The 23,186-nt window shown below is 42.9% G+C and overlaps 1 protein-coding gene across 1 annotated transcript in view; it reads right to left on the reverse strand.

Annotated features, from left to right (window-relative positions):
• The window catches only part of BST1 (bone marrow stromal cell antigen 1), a 253,168-nt gene that overhangs the window by 41,382 nt on the left and 188,600 nt on the right, over positions 1-23,186 (reverse strand). Inside the window, exons 6-7 of the mRNA XM_078678450.1 lie at positions 6,059-6,135; positions 481-573 (exon numbers count right to left, since the gene is read on the reverse strand). Of these exons, the coding sequence (XP_078534576.1) occupies positions 481-573; positions 6,059-6,135 (170 nt within the window). The remainder of the gene's footprint in view (positions 1-480; positions 574-6,058; positions 6,136-23,186) is intronic.

A 23,186-nucleotide genomic window follows, 5' to 3' on the forward strand; every position in this document is an offset into this window, starting at 1 on the left:
ATTTATCCTTCCAGGCTTGGTGGTATGCTGTATGTTATAATCACAGATTGGATACAGTTTATGTATTCCCAATTTCCTTAGCTCTTAAACGTTCTCTTTTATGGTCCCCAGTTACACATTTTATTGATTGTCATGCTAAGCTTACGTATGTACGTAAATTCTCTGAGCAAGTAGTGTCGAAACTTCTTGACATTCTGTTATGTTCTTACTTTCATTACTGTTTATATTAACATTTTCACTATGTTTTTGCATTTATAGGTTATTGACCAGACTTGTATTATATGCTTATCTATCTTCTTTATATTGCTATAAGAATTCTTATTTATGTGCTTTTAAGGTTTTAAAGATGTAATGTGTATCCTTTTTTACTACATCTTCCCCTTACTGTACCCCCCTCTTTTTCTTTTCTTTTCTTCAATAAAATTTACATTTTTCAAAATTAAAAAAGGGTATGTTGGTAATTTTTCTTGATTAACTTACAGATCAGGTCCTTCAATTTCATCGTTCACCCAGATTTCAAAGCGAGAGACTTGAGCACTTTGGAAATTAGGAAGTTCATAGTCTGCCAAAAAACTTAAAACATTAATAAGGGACAGGTAATTAACAATTTCTTGTCAAAATGTTACGTTTTATTATCATTTAACAACTTTCATCTCCATCAACAACACTGATAGTTTTTCATTTAATGCACTCAATCTTGGAAGTATTTGATCTGACGTAGCTGTCAGAAATGAATCCCTCTGATTGTAATCACGATAATGTGCAATCTAAAACTATTATGCTCATTACTTTTGTCATACTGATGCTTTAATGCAACCTTCTGTTTTATATATGAAAGTGCGTTGTTTTCTATTCACATTGCTGTCCATAAAAGTGGGTGATGTTTACATTTTTAAATGGTTTACCACTTTCATTTATGTGCTACTAATGTTAATGTCACAGGTTACAAGTACTGTCTTATAAGTGAATTTATATAGCACTTACTACCAGGCGCGGTCGGCACAGATAAGAGCGGTGAGGTGGGGGAAGTTGACAGACGACGGGATAGGTAAAATTAAATTAAAAAAATAATAAAACCAACGGCGAGCACAAGGTAAGTGGTTTTATTATTTTTTTTATTTAATTTTACATATCTAGTCGTCTGTCGACTTCGCCGCTCCCCCGCCTCACCCCACTGCCCCACCGCTCTTACCTGTGCGCCGGCTGCATCCGCTTACTCCGGAAACCCAAGATCATTAGTTCAATTAGTGCTTATTGGTTATTGTTGAAGCATTCTACCATTGCTGCCATTTATTCAAGGAAACAGTCCCATGCATTTCCTACAGTTTCTTGTGTTAGATTAAGTTAATAGGACTTTGATATGATCTTTAGTGTGAGTTCATGCAAATGATTCATAGGTTGGGTAGACAGGCTAGAGGAGATTAGTTATTGATAATATGCAGGGTATAGTTTCATAAAAGGATAGAAGGAGCTGTTGTACTTTTTCGGCTGAGGTGTGAGCAGTTTACAGATATACAATAACAGAGTAAGATTAATAGGCATGCAACAGAGTAGGTTGTACTCAGAGAGAGTGAGGCATGCAGAGAACGGAGGATGGGTAAGAAGAGGGTCATTAGGGAGAATGCAGGAGAGAGAACGATCAATAGTTTTAAATCAAGGTCAGTCTTTCATGCAGGGTTTAAGGAATTTGCAGCCAGATTCATCAAGCCGAAATCGGCTCGCAAAGGGCCAGATTCTGAGAATCTGGCCCTTTGCGAGCGCTATTTTTGCATTAGGGATTCATCATCCCAAATGCAAAAATCGGTAATAGCGATTTCGCTATTTTGCGAGCAATTACATTTAAGGAATCTCTATTTGAGATTCCTTAAATGCAATTCATCATCCATTTCAAAATTGCGAATTCGCTATTTCGGCACGCTATTTACCGCGAGGTCAAACCTCGTGGTAAATAGCGAAAACTTAGAAAAATGCTTTTAAAAGCATTTTTCTAAGTTGCATGTTGCTCACACACATGTCCTTTGGACATGTGTGTGCGCAACACCTGTTTCAATTTGCATTTAAGGGGTGCTACAGGGTGTCCTTTGGACACCCCTGGCACCCTTTAAATCGCTATCTTATTTGCGATTAGCTAATTGCTAATCGCAAATAAGGAATACTCCCCATTCATTCCTATGGGCCTTTTGGCCCATAGGAATGAATGGGGAGTTATTCCTTATTTGAGATTAGCAATTTGCTAATCACAAATAAGGAATGTGGAGGAATCGCTATTTATTTAGCAATTCCTACATGAATCCCGTTTTGCAAGTCCTTAATAGCGATTCGTTATGAATCGCTATTAGGGGCTCGCAAAACGGGAGATTGATGAATCAGGCTGTTGGTGAGAGGAGGCTTTTTGGGATCAATGGCAACCTGAGGGTGTAAAAACTGTAAAGGGACCAATGGTTTTCACATGTGGGCAGGTGCTATAAGTTGTAGCATCGGTGGCATTCTTTTTTTCAATCGATGGCGTTGAAACTTTCTGCCTTGGTAGGTAACATTAATAGCGAAGATTATTCCCATTCTTTCCCAATCCCTACTCGACTTGTTTTGTGATTGGGAGCCAGTGAGTTAGATGTTAATTTGTATCTTTACATCTAGAACCACTCTTGCTGAGTAACTTAAATATTTTGTATCGACATCATGTTACACATTCAGTTAAGGCATTTGCTTCACAATGTCCGTAGAAATGATTATCACCTAAACATAGAATAGGATTGTTTTAAATCTCAGAAACCACATACTGTTGGCAAAAAAAATCATTGTTTACAGTAGCATTGGTCTAGTTAATGCTGTGTCTATTAGGTGTATACACATGTTGCATACAATAAATGCATGTAAAATGAATTCCAAGAAGTGTACTTAAAATTGATACTGTTTGTTCTTGGTTGATATGTCACACTTCAAGAATCTTTAAAGATATTTCCTGGAAAATGTTTTAATTGTGTACCCCTTGTGAGGCATACAATTCAATTAACAAGAATCAGAAAAATAAAAAAATAAAACAGAAATTCAAAAGCCAGTGCAGCAGTCACATAAACAGTATGCGCTTGACTTTTACTGCTGAACATCAATTTATGATGCGGCGTTCGGATTTGCTTTGCCAAATTTTGTGAACCTCATTGGCCTTGCAGCGAAAACTGTATTGTGAATGACTACCTTTTTCTTAGGGTTGGTGTGGGGGGAGATGACTTCAGTTCATGAGCCATGGTAACATTTATCGCCGCACTTCAAATGCTGCTGCCCCCTAAATCTGTGCCAGGAACAATGCACAGTGCTCAGAAGAGACTCTATCCACTCAGATGCGAAAGGAGTGCTGGGTACTCAGTGTTTGAGACATAACTCTCCAGGCTGCTCTCCTTGTTTTTCTGAAGGGGAATGTAATCCCAATTTTCACACAGAAGTAGAAAAACTATAAACAAATGTTCCAATTTATATTTTTTCACTTTTCTGTTGTTGATTGGACTTACTTTCTTCCTCCAACAATGCTAGAGGTGAAGCTTAGAAAGTTTCAGAATGAAGGAGAAGCGCAGTGGAAAAATGGAGCAGCTTTTTCACCATTCTGCAGATGAGCGGCAGCTCCTTCTCCCTGTTGAATACCCTACATTCTCTAAAACATACCCTTAGACTGGGAGGGAGTTATGGGCGGAGGAGGAATGCATTCCACTGGGAAACCAGCACACCAGAGAAACGGGGGTGGCATACATAATCCTGCAATTGTACCTTGTGACATAGCTATAGACCACAAAGGGAGCATTCTGAAAGGCTGGTCAGCATCCAACGCTCCACCAAGGATGCTAATCACTTTGTAAGTCCCCACATGGAGCTACATACTGATGCCACTAACCCACCACACATGTCCGATAAAAAGTTACATACCACTATATAGTGCAGTCTATAGGCACCTATGGACAGATGTCCAACACTTTTTAAAGGTCGCAAATGTAGAATCGGACCATTTGCGACAGCTAAAATGGCTTCTGGCATGTACCAAACCTTTTTAAGCAAGTTGATAACCTATTACAAACTTGCAAAATAGGGTTTGCGAGTCACTATTAGGAAGGGGCATGCCAAGGGCATCCCTTCCTAATAGCGAGTTGCAGGGGCATGTACGATTGTTTTGCAACCGGCATACGGTCGCAAAACAATCGCAGTTTACTGCCTACTTCAAGTAGGTGGTAAGCCACTCACAAACAGGAATGGGTTCCCAGGGGACCCCTTACCCTTTGTGAATGGTTGTAAAAACGTTTTTAAGAACAGCCTGCTCTTAAAAAATGAAAAGAAAACTTTTCATTTTTCTTTTTTCAACGCATCCCATTTTCCTTCAATGAAAGCGTGCTACATTTAAAAAATAAAGATTGCTTTATTTAAAAGCAATCACAGACATGGTGGTCTACTGACCCTTACAGTCCACCATCCCTGTGATTTTAGTGATTCCTGGTGAGTCACAAATTGCAACCTTCCTTATTAATAGTCATGAGGTAGGTCGATTTGCGACCCACTAGGAATCGCTAAATGAAACTCTATGAGTTTCATACATTAGAAATAGCGACTTCCTAGCAATTTTGGTAATCGCTATCCCTAATGTTGATATATTTGGCCCTAGTTTTTTAAGTAACTCACATCAGCGAAGTTACATGGTCTGATACTAAAACTCAGTCAGATGTTAAAGCTGTACCATAGTAGCTATTGTCTGAAAGAGGCTATCCAAAAATGTGTGTCGGGGAGGGGGTGTGGCAAGACCTAAAATAAACAATATATCAACTGTGCACTTTAACCGCATGCGTGCGGCGCGAATTCCCCGCCCATGCTGACTCCGCCTTGCGCGGGCGGAGTCATGACGGAACGGTTCCGTCATGAGCACAGCTCAACCGACGCTCATGACGGAACCGTTCCGTCATCAGCATCGAAGGGGTTAAAAGATGAATCTGAAAAAAGGAATAGCCATTTGCTTTTCTAAATTCCAACAGTTTAAGCATAATTACTATCATGTAGCAAAGTAAAGAGTAAGAAACAGTTACCTCCGTTCTGTATGCATCTGTGTTTCTCTAAATATGTCATAATACAACAAATAACAATGGGAGACATGTACATAGCTTATTTTTGGTTGCAAACTGCCCAATCCTGTTTGTGACAAAAAAACAAAAAATCCATGTACAAAATCCTATTTTGCGATTCGGTAACCTATTACCAAATCGCAAAATAGATTAGCGATTCAGTATTAGAGGCATGTTAAGGGCCTTCCTTCCTAATAACGACTCGCAGTACTATGTAGGAATGTTTTGCAACCGAAATGCGGGCGTAAAACATTCGCTTTTTAACACCAATTTCAACTTGGTGCTAACGGATTACCTAACGTGAAAGGTTCCTAAGGGACCCCTTCCCTTTTGGGAATGCATGCAAACACGTTTTTTAAGAGCAGGCAGTAGTCCCACAGACCACTGCCTACTCTTGACAAATAAAAATAAAACGTTTCATTATTGTTTTCGAAACGCATCCCGTTTTCCTTTAAAAAAATGTCCTCCATTTAAAAAAAAAAACCTTTGCTTTATTTAAAAGCAAACACAGACATGGTGGTCTGCGGTCCCCGGCAGCCCACCTTTCCTGTGTTTATAGCGATTTCCAATGGGTCGCAAATTGCAAACTGCCTCATGAATATTAATGAGGCAGGTCCATATGCGACCTACTGGGAATTTCAAATGAAAGTTTCATACATTTGAAATTGTGGTTTCCTAATTCTGATTCGTATGGAATTGTAATTAGGACCTTGCAGTTTAAAAAATGTTTGTATTTGTGGCCCAATAACTCAAGACACTGCAATACAAATCTATCTAGCCTAAGGAGGTCACAAATCGTGCCCCATTGAGAAGATTAGATAAGGATCAGCATTTATTGCATCATGCACTTCTTATTATCCACAGTAAATCCTGGATATACAAATAAAGAGCATGGCACTGTTCACTTGTCCTTTTCATAATCCCACTTGGTGTATATACTTTTCTTTTCTGTGGTACTTTCTTACCTCTTACTTGGAAAGGCTCCACCTGGAGAAGATCCATTCAACATGATATATATAATTCCTGAGCTGATTCTTGCATACTGTAATAAACCAAAACATTGGACATAAGTGTCATATTACACACCAACTAATAAGCAATAGTAAAATATAATCAGGAGACACAGGTGCATGCTGTTCAGGTCATGCTGTGTGAGACTCATGCATCAGCACATTAGTGCGATCAGTCTTTTACTGAGGATTTATCATGGTCAAATAGTTCAGCTCAACAGTTCCCCCAGAATTCCAGTCTGGTATCTCCAACATATCTGAGGAACATCTGACATGCCTGTCCCCTGAGATCAGTGGACTCCGCCTGGGACAACACATGTATATTGTTACTTAGGGAACAACTGACCAGATGTACAGTTTAGTTTTTTTGCTACATTATATCAAAATTTAGAATTGGATCATGGTGCAAATTGTGACCATTGGCAGTTGCTGATGACATGCACATCAGCCATTCCCTTCAATAGTCTTAGGGAGCACTTGACAAGAGGACAACACCTTCAAAGAGTTCTGAGACAGCAGAACAAGCCAGGAGCCAAATGACATGGAAGACACTGATAGAAAAAGGAAGAGGCCGGTCATTAGCCATAAACTAGAAATAGTGGTAGGAGATAATGTTAGTGAAAACAATCAGTGCCAATGGAGTCTAAGAAAGAAATCAGAGCCTTCATCCAGCAGCGGATAATTACTCTTGTTACGACAAACAGCACAGTGGATGAGCTATACGAGACATGATATGATCCCCATCAACACACAAAGGAAAGGGTTGGCCCATGAAGACAGGAAGCAACAGAAACAGATAGTGAACAAACCACAAAGCCATAGCCCACCCTCATGGAGTGGCTTTTGGAGAGGATTTTCCGACCTGATATAGTTTCAGGAATAAGCAACATTTACTCCTCTGCTCGGGAGCCCACAGTGACAAGCTAGCACCGTCCTCCTTATATAATGTTAAAAATGGGGTCTATAGTTGGCAGGGGTATACATCCTGTCCAAGTACGGACCCTCACTCCAGTTAGGATAAGTAAGTTACACGGTAAATACAAGAGGTGCTAGGAGAGATCCCAACACCTAAAGGGTTTGAGAGGGTAATTACTGGAGTATATCCTCCCTAGGTAGTATATAAATCACAAACAATACTCCAATTAACCACGTAGTGGTCAGTGGTGCTAGAGAACTAGCTGTGCCCAAAATGGGGGAACCAAGAACAAAGAGGGGAAAGAACTCTCTAGTGAAAGGTTGTACCTAACCCAACCATGAATGTGGGGGAAAAAACTATTTTTGTTTTAATTACCCTCACACACCCTAGTGGTGTCATGCTTCATCATCGGGTCACCCCGACCCCTAAAAGTCGGGGTGGGCTCAACCACAGTGTTTGGAGCTCTTTGAACAGTTTTAAGACAAGGGCGGTTTTAAGATAAAATACCTCAGGCAGATCCCCTGTTTCCCTTTATTCTTGGGTCTGTCTGGGTAATAATTTTTTTTTTAATTGGGTCTTTATTGGAGTGTTATGGTCCTAAGACCTTAGTGCCGACATGTTTCAGTCTGTAGTGGCCGTAAACGTCCTGCACTTTCTTCAGGGCAGGGTTGACCCCCTATGTGAGGGAACTAAAAGGATGGGAGGTCCCTATACTATCAGTAAAGTGAGGGCAGAGTAGCTGCTCCTTGTGGTATGTTAAACGTGTGTGTGTGTGTCATCTGCCAGACTCCATCTGAAAAGGAACATAGGGACAGACACCATTTAACATACAATGGGGCATTGTGGATAACGCCAGGGTGAGCATGCCTTCAAAGTTGTGCAAGCTTCTATGTGGAGGTATCACCCTTTCACTGGGCCACTCAAACCATAACACTGAAACATATTGGAATTATATGTGACAGAATTATAGCGTTATCAGTGTGAGAGTCTGATACAGTAAAAACAGCATGCACCAAGCGAAAGCAATCTCAATTGCACCAAATGGTTAACAGTTTTCAATAAAAGAATGTGTATATATATATATCAGGCAGGGCGTTGGATTGGTTTCAATCATTCCTTTCGGAACTATCCTTTCAGGTCGTAGTGCCACCGTTCAGATCTAAGCCGCATGCCATCACCCAAGGAGTCCCGCAGGGCTCGGCGTTGAGCCCCACTCTCTTCAACCTTTACGTCCAACCTTTGGCGGAGGTTGCGAAGAGTTGGGGTCTCACTATGGTATCATACGCCGATGATACCCAGTTGGCGGTGGCTCTTAATGGGGGTTCCGACCAACTGGCATCTAACTTTGCGGATGGTTTGAGGGCTGTTGCTAGTTGGCTTACCGCCAACTGTTTACAACTCAACGCCCTCAAAACTGAGGTGATGGTACTGGGGAAACATCCTGATCTGTGGGGTGCTAGTTGGTGGCCTAAAGAGTTGGGACCTCCCCCAAAACCTGTTTCAGAACTGAAAAACCTTGGCGTATGGTTGGACTCTAAGCTGACGTTTTCGTTCCATACCAAAAAGGTGGCATCCATGTGCTTTGGCATTCTGCGTGGTTTGAGGCCTATCCTCAAATTTTTCGACGCCCCCACCCGCCAGATGGTAATACAAGCCAGCGTACTATCAAGACTCGACTACGCGAGCTCTCTGTTGGTGGGCGCCAATCAGGCGGAAATCCTGCGACTCCAACGGGTTCAGAATGCGGCAGCCAGGACCTTAGTGGGCTTGCCGCGCTTCTGCTCAGCCCGTAGCACAATCTATAAATTACATTGGCTGCCTGTAATTAGACGCATAGAGTTTAAAACCCTTTGCTTTGCTTTTAAAATTCTTAAAACTGACACTCCCGCCATCCTTCAGCACCTTTTGACCTTGAACACCCCTTCGCGCAGCCTTCGTTCTGCCGGCCAAAATTTGGCACTTGTTCCTCGTTTCCAGAGATGTAGACTGGGTGGCCGATCATTTATGGTCCTGGCCTCCAAATTGTGGAACGAACTTCCTCTCTACATTCGGTCTTTAGAAGACCTTTTGTCCTTCAGGAAAGCTGTCAAAACTTATTTTTTCCCTTTGCCTTATTAATCACCCCCCATTCTTTTCTGTGCTGTTGGTTATGTTACCTTTTCAGATATAGCGCCGGGACGCCCCTTTGCTGGGGCAGCTGTGCGCTCAAAAAATTCAATTAACATAACATAACATAACATACCGTTAACCTGAACACACAGACAATCACATATCATACATTCTCTCTCTCATTTCAATGATACTTTACCCGATTTGGGGAGTTTGACTTCGTCACATAGGACCGGATTGACTAAGCGGGTGGTCCTGGGGTAGATGTTAAAAGTGGTGTGACAAAACAATTTCTATTTAGTGCGCCAAAATATACTCAGGGCCATCGGTTAAAAGTTAACATCGCCACTGTCTAGAACAGGGGAGTGCACCGGGCGTCAGCGCAGATTAACAACACTTACTTCAATTGAGCAGTCACCCAGCAGTCTACCTATATAGGTCTCGGTCCTCGGCTTGTGCTAGTCGAGTCTCCGTTTGCGGGCTTAAATCTTGTTTATGCGTGGAAACCCGATGGGAACACAGATCCAGCCCCCGACCTCCGACCTGCGGAGGAAGTGACATGTAGCGTCACTACGGTAGCGTGCTATTTAGAAAATGTACCTGGGAAGTGTAGTTTTAATGCACAGTATTGGTAGTTCACATGCGGGAGAATTCCGTTTGCAGAAATTAGAGCATGTGACAGTGCCGTGCTCGTAATTAGATGGAAGCGCTCGTATGAATGAAATAAAACAACGGGCATTAATAACGTTATGCACTGTGGACATCATTACCCAGAAAGCGCAAGTGATGTGGGTGTATAATTTATGCTCCATATGTGTGGAGTGCAGGAGACATTAGTGATTGGGTGTGGACATTACACTATATCTCAGGGCTGCTTAGCAGGAAGATACAACTGTTGTGTAAACATGAACCAATAATGGTTTCTCACTTTCATGGATGACTAGTGTATATAGTTTACTACTGGGAAATTCATGAAAGGACACAGCCACAGCAAATGATATGTGTCACCACATTCAATTCTTCTTCCAATGAATTGAAGAAAATAATCAACAAAAAATGGTCCATATTAACATCAAAAAAATTGACCTATGAAAAACCCGTGTTCTCATTCAGAAGAAACCAAAGTATGAGGATATGCTCATCCATACAGACACATTCAAACCGAAAGGTGATCATCAGTTGACACTGTGGAGCACTCCACCAGTAATAGGACATTACCCGTGCGGTTCATGTTTGGCCTGTGAATTTATGGAACACAACAAGTACCTTGATTTAGGATTACGGACCCCATGGGAACAAAGGTTGCACACGAATTGTAATTCAGAATCAGTTATCTACCTCATCAAGTGCCCGTGCGAACTATCCTATGTGGGAATGACCAGTCGCAAAGTTAAGATACGGATAAGCGTACATAGAAGCACGATCAGACGTGCAGTCACAGCCACTAAACTGACATCACACTATGTGGAAAAACAGCACCAAGACACAGACATACGATGGACAATAATTGAAAAAGTCAAAGGCACCAGCAACCTGCAAAAAAGACTCCTAGACAGAGAACAACGCTGGGTATACTGATTGAAAAGCCATGAGAACGGGCTGAACGACAGTATACCATGGAGCCAACTTTTCAAATAAACATGGTGCAACTCCAGATTGGCATTATCACATATGTGATCACCGAATACCATTGAGTGTTCATCGGTTTTGACAGTGACACCAAGTGTCCTCACCCTCAGTCAATACCTTTGAATGCATCACAACAAACACCCACACCTAAAGAAAACTACCTCAGACAACAACTTTCCCCTCGAGGCTACTCTCCTCATCACATGGGTACCAGTCACCATCACGTCTAGTTACCCAGTAGTAAACTATATACACTAGTCATCCATGAAAGTGAGAAACCATTATTGGTTTATCTTTACACAACAGTTGTATCTTCCTGCTAAGCAGACCTAAGATATAGTGTAATGTCCACACCCAATCGCTAATGTCTCCTGCACTCCACACATATGGAGCATAAATTATACACCCACGTCACTTGCGCTTTCTGGGCAATGATGTCAACAGTGCATAACCTTATTAATGCCTGTCATTTTATTTCGTTCATACGAGCGCTTCTATCTAATTACTGTCACATGCTCTAATTTCTGCAATTTGAATTCTCCCGTATGTAAACTACCAATACTATGCATTAAAACTACACTTCCCAGGTACATTTTCTAAATAGCACGCTAACGTAGTCACGCTACAAGTCACTTCCTCCGCAGGTCGGAGGTCGGGGCGGGATCTGTGTTCCCATCAGGTTTCCGCGCATAAACAAGATTGAAGCGCGCAACCGGAGACTCGACTAGCACAAGCCGAGGACCGAGACCTATATAGGTAGACTGCTGGGTGACTGCTCAATTGAAGTAAGTGTTGTTAATCTGCGCTGATGCCCAGCGCACTCCCCTGTTCTAGACAGTGGCAATGTTGACTTTTAACCGATGGCCCTGAGTATATTTTGGCGCACTAAATAGAAATTGTTTTGTCACACCACTTTTAACATCTACCCCAGGACCACCCGCTTAGTCAATCCGGTCCTATGTGACGAACTCAACCTCCCCAAATCGGGTAAAGTATCATTGAAATGAGAGAGAGAATGCATGATATGTGATTGTCTGTGTGTTCTGGTTAACGATATATTTATATACATTCTTTTATTGAAAACTGTATACCATTTGGTGCAATTGAGATTGCTTTCGCTTGGTGCATGCTGTTTTTACTGTATCAGACTCTCACACTGATAACGCTAGTATGCAAATAACCTCGCCACCTACACAGAAAGCCTGGTGCATGCTGTTTTTACTGTATCAGACTCTCACACTGATAACGCTATAATTCTGTCACATATAATTCCAATATGTTTCAGTGTTATGGTTTGAGTGGCACAGTGAAAGGGTGATACCTCCACATAGAAGCATGCACAACTTTGAAGGCATGCTCACCCTGGCGGTATCCACGATGCCCCATTGGGGCAAACACACAACGTAATTTTGTCTGTAATGTATCTTATATGGTGTCTGTCCCTATGTTCCTTTTCAGATGGATTCTGGCAGATGACACACTCAAACCTTTAACATACCACAAGGAGCAGCTACTCTGCCCTCACTTTACTGATAGGATAGGGACCTCCCATCCTTTTAGTTCCCTCACATAGGGGGTCAAACCTGCCCTGAAGAAAGTCCAGGACCTTTACATCCACTACGGACTGAAACATGTCGGCACTAGGGTCTTAGTACCATAACACTCCAATAAAGACCCAATTTTACAATTTTTTAATTACCCAGACAGACCCAAGAATAAAGGGAAACTGGGGATCTGCCTGAGGTTTTTTATCTTAAAACCCCCCTTGTCTTTAAACTATTCAAAGAGCTCCCAACATTGTGGTTGAGCCCACCCCGACGTTTAGGGGTCGGGGTGACCCGATGATGAAGCATGACACCATTAGGGTGTGTGAGGGTAATTAAAACAAAAATAGTTTTTTCCCCCCCCACATTCATAGTAGGGTTAGGTACAACCTTTCACTAGAGAGTTCTTTCCCCTCCTTGTTCTTGGTTCCCCCATTTTGGGCACAGCTAGTTCTCTAGCACCACTGACCACTACGTGGTTGATTGAAGTATTGTTTGTGATTTATAAGTAAGTTACACACCTAAGATGACCCCTGCTCTCCCACTTGGTAGCTTGGTACAGAGCTGTTAGACTTATCCAAGAGGCAATGTGTAAAGGATTGGTGCACACACACACAGTAACACTGTGCAAAGATCACAAAACGACTCCATACCAGTTTAGAAAAATAAAGGGTATTTATTTGAAGAAAATAAGACCATAACCACAAAAATCGTATGAAAGAATCATGAGATATGCAATTCTAAAGGGATCAGGTGAAACAGTAGTATTTCCAGACGGTGCCCCAATCAGAGTCTTGGCAGTAATTTAGAGTCCGTGTTCAGGCCTTTGGAAATATGCAGGTAATCACTGTAGAGGGAGCATTGTGCATAGTGTGGGGATAGCTGAGGTCTGTGAAGATACACAATCTGTCCCTTCCAATGAGCTCTGTACTCTGGCTTAGCAGTGCTTACCCATCACAAAGCGTTTCCTGGGTGAACACAAACACAGCCTCTTAGCCATTCACAGTGAGGAAAATACTGCGGGCGCTTGCCTGAAATGAAATACAATAGTTTACACCCCTGCCACTTCCCCCTCAGAAGGAGGGTATTGGAATGTCAGCCGTGAAGATTCCTCTCCAAACTTTGCATCGTACTGGGGCCAGTCGGGTACAAAGCAGATAGTTCGGACTCCCCTAGACTATGTTGTGCGGTGCTTGCTGAGGCGCCACAATGGCCTCTGAGTGGTGAAAGCGGACTGCTGGCCCCCGTAACTAGATCAGTGCTGTGGGGGCATGGGTCACAATGCCGCAGTCTAGGGGGCGGGTGACAACGTTGTTTCCTTTGGCTTGCTGCAGGGGCATCTTAGGGACATCAGGTGCAGCGTCGACACAGGCTGGGGTTTCACAGCCGATGAGGCTTCAGTTGGTATGCTCGCCCCCTGGGAGCCTGGAAAAGGCACCCCACAGTGGAGTACAGTTGCCAGGCAATGCAGTGTTCCCTCCCTTGACAATTTCCAGTGCATTGGGCCCAGCTGACGAGCGGCCAGCGCCGATGATTAGGAATCACCACAACCCTTGTTCTTTGCAGCACAGCACTTTGTTCACGGTGCCTGAGGGAGCATACCACAGGTGATGGAGGGCTAGGCAGCTGGTAAAGGACATATGTTGCAGGTGGTGAAAGCGGGTCAGGGGGCTCACCAAAAAGTTCTAAAAGTGCCCCGTTGGATGAGTAGACAGAGCACAAGGCATTCTTTGATGTTCCTCAGTCTTCCACAACAGGAGGAAAGTTTGAGAAGCCCTTGGAGTTTCTTTTGGTTGCAAGTGGACACAGAGGGTAGGACTTCTTCCTCTCTCACTGCAGAGACAGCCATATGCAAAGCAGTCTTGACCATACTCACCATGGGAACAGTACAGCCGGGAACTGTCAGGCCAGGTCCTTCCTGGAACTGAAAACAAGCATCCTTGTGACCAGTTTAAGGGTATCACCCCTCATCCGCCAACCTAGATTGAATCCAGTAGCATAGTGAGCATGGGACCCCCATCTGGGCATTCCCTTCCCACTTGGGGTGACTATAGCAACACAAAAAGATTATAGACTGAATGCTGAACATTGTCAAACATCCCTCCCCCCCCCCGATCACACATCTGGGTTAAATATATTGTTTTTTTCCTCACCATGCCAGCCCAGTTTGGAACCCATCACAGGCTAATCAGTCTTGACCCTGCTTTCAATGGTAACAGTTCAGCCCAAACTGCCAGGTCAGATCCTCTCTGGACCAGTAAACAAGCATCCTGGGACCAGTTTCACAGTATCACCCCTCATTAGCCAGGCTAGCTTGAATCCAGCAGCATAGCGAGCACGGGACCCACGTATGGGCATACCGTTCCCACTTGGGCGACTTAAGAAACACAACAAGATGATGGACAGAGTGATGAACGTTTTTCAAACATTTACCCCCAGTCATGGATCTGGGTTAAATCCATCGTTTTGTGCTCACCATGCCACCCCAGTTTGGACCCAGCCATATACAAATCAGTTTTGACCCTGCTCCCCATGGAAACAGTCTAGCCCGAATTGGCAGGCCAGGTCCTACCTGGACCAGAAAACAAGCATCCTGGTACCGGTTTCAAGACATCACCCTTCATTAGCTAGGCTAGCTTGAATCCAGTCGTATAGCGAGCATGACACCCACGCATGGGCATACCGCTCCGACTTAGGGCGACTTAGGAAACTCAAAAAGATGATGGACAGAGTGCTGGAGATTGTCAAACATTCACTCCAGTCACAGATCCGAGTTAAATCCATTGTTTTTTTCTTACCATGCCACCCCAGTTTGGACCCCGCTATATGCAAATCAGTTTTGACCCTGCGACCAATGGAAACAGTCCAGCCCAAACTGGGATGCCAGGTGCTCCCTTGACCAGAAAAAAGCATCCTGGGACCGGTTTCAAGGTATCACCCTTCATTAGCAAGGCTAGCTTGATTCCAGCTGTATAGTGAGCACGGTCCCTGGATGTCTGAAGAACCCAGGTTTGTTGATAATGTAAAATGGAGAACCGGTTTCAGGGATTTGGTCCTAGTGTGGGTACAGCAAGAAGGAGATAATGATGCAGCACAATGTTGCTGTGATGACAATGTTATGGTATGAAATATTTTTGTCATTGTACTCAGCCAGTGTCATCATATTGACCAGGAGAAGCTTGCGGTTCCGTGTTTTCTAGAGACCTGTGAATAGACAGGAACATGATATGTGCAAGGATAAACTTTGTACAGGTGCCTTCCTTATTTATTATTATTTAATAGCAACATCACTTTGGCAAGAACTACTGTAAATAGCAGCACGTTTAGTATGTAAGTAAAGTTTTTATAGAGGGCACAAATGCTGAGGCGTCTTGTTGCTAGAGCTGGGATAACAAAGAGGGAGACCTACTAAATGCTGGACACAAAAAGCCATGTCTTCAAAGATTTCCTAAATAGGAGACTGTTTGTTTGAGATCTCAATGAGAGGGACATTGAGTTCCAGAGCTTGCATGCTAAGTAAGAGAAGCGTCTGCCACCCCAATTAGCCTACTTTATTTTGAGAATGGTTACTAATTTAGTAGAAATTCCTATTTTTCAAAAACCTATGTATGTCTTTAAAGATGACGTCTTCATTTTTGCAATGTTGTGAAACATAAGGTCCTTTTGAGAAGTGTGTTGCAAATGTTGAGAAATAGAGGAATTACCGTCTAGAAACCTCTTTATTCATACATGTTGCACAAGCACCTCACCATAAGGGTCGCTGTTCTTTTTGGGGCTCTCTGAGTGCTATACAAAAGTACAAGTTTCGAATAATAACAGAACTGCTGAAAGATTTGCTTAGGAAGAAATCAAAGTTTGTGTGGCGCCTGCAGACGCAGCAGATATGGGTAACAGTTAACTGGCGATGGCCCAATTTACCTCCAGATTTGATAGGTACAGAGAAAATAGCAGCTTTCACTCTGAACATTTTGAGAATTCTAAAATGCGTGACCCCACAATTTAGAGGGAATTGCTTTCCTGATTGTGAATAACTGAACATCTCTATGAGAAACAGGTTATAATGTGCACTGACCATATGGCCTGTTGAGACTGACTTTATAACATGCATAAATAAAGGAGCATATTTACGAGCCCCTTGCGCTGCCGGAGCGTCACTTTTTGTAACGATCTGGTGACGCAAATTTCAAAATCATATCTATGAGGCCACAGAAAGTAACTATGCGTGGCTTTGAATGGCCTCATAAATATGAAGTAAGGCAAGGCAGTGCAAATCACTGAGTTGCCTTAATCTGCGCTCTTGAAGCATTCCGGTGGGTTTTCCCAGGCAACATCCATGGATTTTGACACTTTCCCAGATTTTTAAGAGCATGTAAACCACGAGGTGAGGTGTAACGAGGATAAATAACTTTATTGCTCCTCGTTTCTTCCGCTTTCTATGTGCGCCTCATTCTGCAGCACACATAGAAAAAGGAAAACACACGTTAGGATTGTTTCTGTGCAGGAAGGTGCCCCCCTGGTGCAAGGGTACTGCATTGGCGCCAGCCCTGTGAGAAAGGGCAGGATTGCACCATATTGCATAAATACAGTACATTCCTGCCCTTTCACTTTGGCATAGGGCAGCACAGCAAGCTGACTTTCTGCACTACCCTTCGTCAAATCCCCAAAATGAGGGCCAGAGTTCCAAGAGGGCAGCATATCGCAGGAGGTAATAATTTGACGGTGGATTTTCTTTCACACATGCTGATTTCTGAACAGGATTTTTGTAGTTTTCCGAAAGATGATTATTGTGTGCTTGAGGTCACTGATGCTGTAGCTGTTATTCTTGTGATGTGATACAGGAAGACTGAATGAGAGCTATTATTGAGGATGCTGTCATAACGGATGTTGAGAAATTAGTAATAGGGAGGGGTCGACCAGACCTGTAGCTGAATCTGGAATTGCAGCCTTTTTTAGAACTTTGCTGATCAATTTTCTGAAAGGCGAGTTGCTGGTAAATAGGGGTATGTTTGAATCATTTGCAGGAGTTAGTAAAACGATGAAAACTATTTGGGTATTATGACAATTAAGTAAATAGTGAAAGAGTTCTACTGGTAGCCCAGTTTAGATTTCTCATTTGCAGATGATTTTTCAAACTATTTTGTAAACTCTCGTATATTCCCCCATAGGTGCACACCACTGGTCCCACTACCATGGCACTTCCGGATGGAGTTTTAAAGCATGGAGCAATAGTTGTTGGCTTAGAGCTGGTATCTGAATTATTGGGAGATCGTGCTTATTTTCGTAGTATTTCACAAATTATTCTTGGAAGCCTATTCGTTTTTGCAGTGGTGTAAAAATATATTCTAGAACATTTCTTTATGGAGCTGTAGTGCAGCATGTCCATATTTAATGACTGCAGGGTGGTCAGTGCGGACATCAAGATGGATGATAAGCCACCCTGTAAGAAATTGGGTTGTTAGTTGAAGGGATGGAAGCCCTTTTCTGGCAACTACCACAATCCTTGTCAGGGTAAACTAAAAAAGTCTCTAAATTAACCTGTGCTTAACCTTTTGGTAACTTAGTACAAAAGCAGTCAGGTTTTACTTGGAGACAATGTATAAAGTATTTATGCCGCATAGTAATACAGCAAAAAGACAACACAAAATTCCCAAATAAATTCATAGAATAAATTTTAATGAATAAAATGATACCAGAATGACAACAATCAAAACAGTAAAACTGCTGTCAATTAGTTAAGATGTGAACTAGGGCAATTCTTCAGGACTTTGTGACTCCCAAGGCACATGATATGGGGTAGGTCGTTGGTGAAGTTCTCCAATCGATGTCCACGCTAAAAGAAATTAGCGTTTTTCTCAATGTTTCTCTAGAGAAGGTGATGAGATCACCCTCAATTGGGTCAGTGATTTTACATTCTGCTGGTACACTTATAGGATATTTAGTGTTTGGCTACTACTTGTGCCTCCTTCGTCCCAGACACTGTGTAGGTTAGTTATAAATGTTACTGTCCTGAAGAATTGCCCTAGATCACATCTTGACTAATTGATGGTATGGAACATGTTGCCCTTATAAGTCACCAGGGAGCATTGTCCCCAGGGGTGACATCACATTTTTAATAAGTCAGGCATACTCATGGATTAAAATTTGATTTGAGACTTGCCTAGCCTTTTTTAAGTCACTAATCACTATATCAACACCTATGTTTCCTTAATCTACACAAAGAGCCCTTAACTTGCACTTCACATCATGGCTTTGGAAAACGAACTCGTATGAAGAGTCCCTTGAGGGTGCATATCAGGCATTGCAGCACCGGCTAAATGAGCAGCAGGCCCAATACTGAAGCATGACACACGCAAGGGTGTGTGAGAGTCCCATTTCCAAAAAGGAACTACTCCCCTTGTAGTGGCTCCTTTTCTCTGACCTACTCCCCTTTGTCCTTTGTCCCCTTTAGGAACAGCATACCTCATTCTTTTTAGTTTTGACAATGTCCTACTTCCCCACAAATGTATGGCATTTTTAAAGGGTTTCAACTGATTTGTGAAATTATAGAAATTGGCAGCAGTTTTTCTATCTCTGCCTGAAAATATGAGTAGAAACAACAGGAAAGGAAGAAGGAGTGACTGGAGCCAAGGAGACGCAGCCCAGTAGTAGTTGTTATCATAAACTAGCAAAACTGCATGCACTGACTAAGGTCTTCATTCATTTTAATAGCAGCTCAACAAAGTTGCAGGCAGGGCTGATGAGCATTGGTCACCTGCATAGTACGTTTCTGTATTGAAGCTTAGGTAACTCAGTCAACGAGTGTAGGCTTTCTTCTATCCTTCAGAACTGAATGCAGCAGGCAAATTTGCACTATTAGGTGTACTACATGCAGTGGGTGCACCCAGAAAGATGTTTGAGGATAAAGATATCCTAGTATCAGAACACAGAAAGGTTGCTTAGAGGTAGGCGTGGGGCCTGTCCACTAACCCTGGGCAAAGCACTACATTACGCTCGCGTAGTTTGCGCTACCTCGCACTACGTGAACTACACGTAGCACAGTGCAAACATGTGTAGCGTAGCGGTCATTTTTTGCTTGCTCACGGTCTTCAACGTCAAGTTGGCGACCACGAGCATGCAAAATGACATCCCGGCGAGACTTTTTTCTTGTTCGCGATCAGCAACATCAAGTTGCTGATCGCGAGCGTGGAAAATAAACCACCCGAGGAGATTCTCAACGCGGGGAGGTCAGGTTTCTCATTAAGAGTGGTCGCGTATGCTCGCCACTGCTCGCGATGAGAAACTACTAGTCCGCGTTGAGAGAGCTGTCGCTAGAGTAAAAATCTACTCGAGCGGCAGAAAACTACAGCTCGCACTGTGCAAGATGCCTTTTCAATGATTGCACAGTGCCGGATGCTTGGCCGCACTGTGCAATCATTGAAAACGGCATCTTGCACAGTGCGAACAGGGTACTACGCAGTTCGCGTAGTGCTACGCGTAACTGGCGAAGTGCACTTCGCATAGCTATGCATAACGCTACTTCGCGAACTACGCCCAGGGTTACTGCCCACTGGATCTTCCACCTTAAAATTGATGCTCCAGCTATGTTCCATGAGACCATGGATGATCAATTGATTTTGCTCAGGTTCTCCAAGTTCAGTCCCCCAAAATCAGGTAGCTTCAACAATGACAGAGGAGGTTAAGACCTCCATTTGTTTGTTTCTCAATATGATGATGTTTACATTATTCTTTCCATGAATAGAAATGTTAATTGTACTTATGAAGTCCAATGTAGTGCAAATCTTGATCTTTGCAAGGAGGGATGGGTTTACTGCCTTGGTTGTAAATATTGGTTTTATTTTCCTCTCATCAGCAATTTAGTCTACCTATTTCTCAGCTTAATTCCACAAGTAATCTATTACAATCAAAATTCTCTTCTTGCAGAAGGGGGTTGGTGAACAGGTGTGTTGTTTAGTACATGTTGGAAGATTTCGTGTGGGCAAATCATTATGGCATTTCTTGTGTCAAACCTCTCTTTACACATAAGCCTATGCAGAATTTCCAAGTAATTATTCATAACAATGACAGTTGCTACAAATAATCGGAGACACTTGTACACCTTATGTTAGGGGACCTTTTGGGGGATTTAATTGTACTAGCAATAGTAAGGGACCTAGCCTCCATCATTTGTTTTCATAGGTACTTCCTATACCTCTATCTATTTAAAGCACATGCGAGAACAATAAAGTAACACCTCTACTATCAGAAGCCAGCTACCCCTCCAATCACACTTAGTAATGAATCTTTGACCTTAAATAGGGCTCAACTGCTGTTTGGTTATGTTTGTGCTGTGTAAATACTCTATAAACATACAAGCACACTTTAGTTAACCAGGCAGGGTTCAGATCCAGACTTTGCGACATTCCGGTTCTTTTTTGTTTTTTAATAACCAACTTTATTTAAAGTTTTGCGGCAGAACACATATCTTCACAATAGAAAAACATTGTGCGTACAACAATGCAAGGAGACATGCTATCCGCCTGGAGTGGAAGAATTAATTCATATCAACAGGCCATAATAATCACACCATTTCCCCCACACTGGCATATATTCCTGGGGACAGCCCGAGCTATATCAATAGTCTTCTTCTGAAATGCACACCAGTCCGCCCCCCTGCGATATTGTCGGGAGCGTGGATAATTAGAGAGCGGTAGATCATGGAGGTAGCACCCTTACCCATCCGTCCCAAGAAGATTTAGGCCTCAGGCAGACTATATTCCGTAAGCAGGTCATCCAGGAGAAATTGGGCCTGCAAGGATGAGAGGATGAGAGGATGCAGGCTAACAGCTAGGGCGGTCGACCTCAAATCTGGGGACCCGTGTTAGGAGTCTCGGCAACGACGCTCAACATCCTGTGATTCTAGGCAAATCACTTAATCTCCCCGTACTTAACAAAAATGAGTGTGTCCTTATGAAACGGAACTGGTGCTCATGTAAAGCGCTCTGATTCATACCTTTGGGTCAAGTTTGCGCTATATAAAACCCCCAAAAATAAAATAAAAGCATTACGCAGTTGAAGATAGTGAAAGAACTGCAAGTTGACCAGGGCATAGCGATCATCCAAGTCTTAAAACTACACCTAATTGCCCCCCTTATATATGTCTTCCAGGTAGGAGATCCCAATACAATCCGAGGAAGCAAAGCCCTCTAAAGCCGAGAGATGATGGAGCCAAATTCCCTGCCAAAGGTGCATCATCTCTGTGAAACGACGGTTCCACCAGATGAGGCAGAGAGCCGCTCTCCAGGAGGCGAGAGATGTCCGCACACAGGAGGGCATCGTTGAGGGGTAGCACACTCCATATAGAAGATCATGCAGAATATCTAGGCACACTGAGTAAATCTCCAAATGGTAGGCAGGATCATCCCATTTTCCTGTGAACCAATCATTCCAGACTAAATGGACGGCTAGGTAATAAAGGTACATGTCTGTCATCCCCAGGCCCCCGTCGAAGGGGGATCTACGCAATATTTGAAAGGCTACTTTATGTCTGCCTCCTGGCCCTTACAAGTTGGTAAGCTTGACCGTTAGGGACCGGGACTATTTACAAAGGATGGGGTAGGGGTAGTTTCCTAGTACATATAGAAAGCGTGTCAGTACATCATCTTAAATAGCGCAATGCGCCCCAGAGGATTCAGTGGGAGATTGGCCTGTGGCTCAAGTCCTGGTCAAGCATCTGAGTCAGTCCCTGGCAGTTAAGATTTCAAGCCAAAACAGGGAGAAGAGACACATGAATCCCTAGGTATCTGAAAGAATTGCGCCACATGGGGAAATTTGGGTACCAAAGCCAACCCTGCGCGCTTCATTGCACCTCCACCTACGCAAGATTTGCCTTCATTATTTCGGAGGCCCAATGCGTCATCAAGGAACCGAAGGATCTTCAAAAACAGTGGTCAAGAACGCTGCTGATCTTGCAAAAACACAAGAATATCATCCGCATATTAGGCAATATGGTCCTCAACAGTGTTTCCCAATGCCAGCCCCAACCGTGGACGTTGCAAAGGATAAGGCATACAGAAAACTTCAAACTATACAATTTGTGTTGAAAGTTCACACAAAATTGTTTGTTTATGACTTCAACTTCTTGTACTTAGAGTCTTTGGCTTTTCTTCTGTTTGTTTCCTTCCACGGGTCTTGTCCTTGGGTGTGACTGTTGGCACTGTGTTTCTTTCTCATTTAGAGACTTTCTTCTGGAGTACAGGATGGCTCAAATAAAACACATGCAGAAGTAACAGGTTTCTGTTCCAGTTTAGCTGCTTGATTTTTGCTCTCCCTTTTTTCCTTTTCACCACTTCCCATGTCGCTGGCTTTCTCTTCACTATCTTTCTTTATTCCTTATGTTTTTCCTTTATCTGTGCCTGCTACAATCCCAAGCATATTCCTTTCACTTATCCACTAAATAAATAAAAAAAAACACTTTCCATACTTAAAGAGATCTCCCCTGGATTTGAAACCTGTTGCTTAATGGCAGAGGACAAATAACTAACACACCACAGAGTCACTACCTACATGAGAATCAGAATATACCCTTGTGGAATTAGCATGAGTCCAAATGACTTTTATTCCTCACTTCCTTCCTCGGTCTCACGGCTTCCTCCTTGGCGTCCCACCAGTTGTTTCTGGGCACAAGCACCCTATCAGGGATACTCATTTACCTTCCGCCTGGGACCCTAGGACAGTTCCTTAACTCCCTGCCAGCTTCCATAGCCAACCTAGTCTGCAGCTCATCTAACTTCACTCTCCTAGGAGATTTTATTATCCACCTGGACAATGCTCTAGACAACAACGCCCTGGAAATAACTTCCAGTCTCGCTGCACTACAGCTCCAACAATTAGTGCTAAAACCCACTCA

Source organism: Lissotriton helveticus, chromosome 2_2 (assembly GCF_964261635.1).
Source record: "Lissotriton helveticus chromosome 2_2, aLisHel1.1, whole genome shotgun sequence".
Lineage (NCBI taxonomy): Eukaryota > Metazoa > Chordata > Amphibia > Caudata > Salamandridae > Lissotriton > Lissotriton helveticus.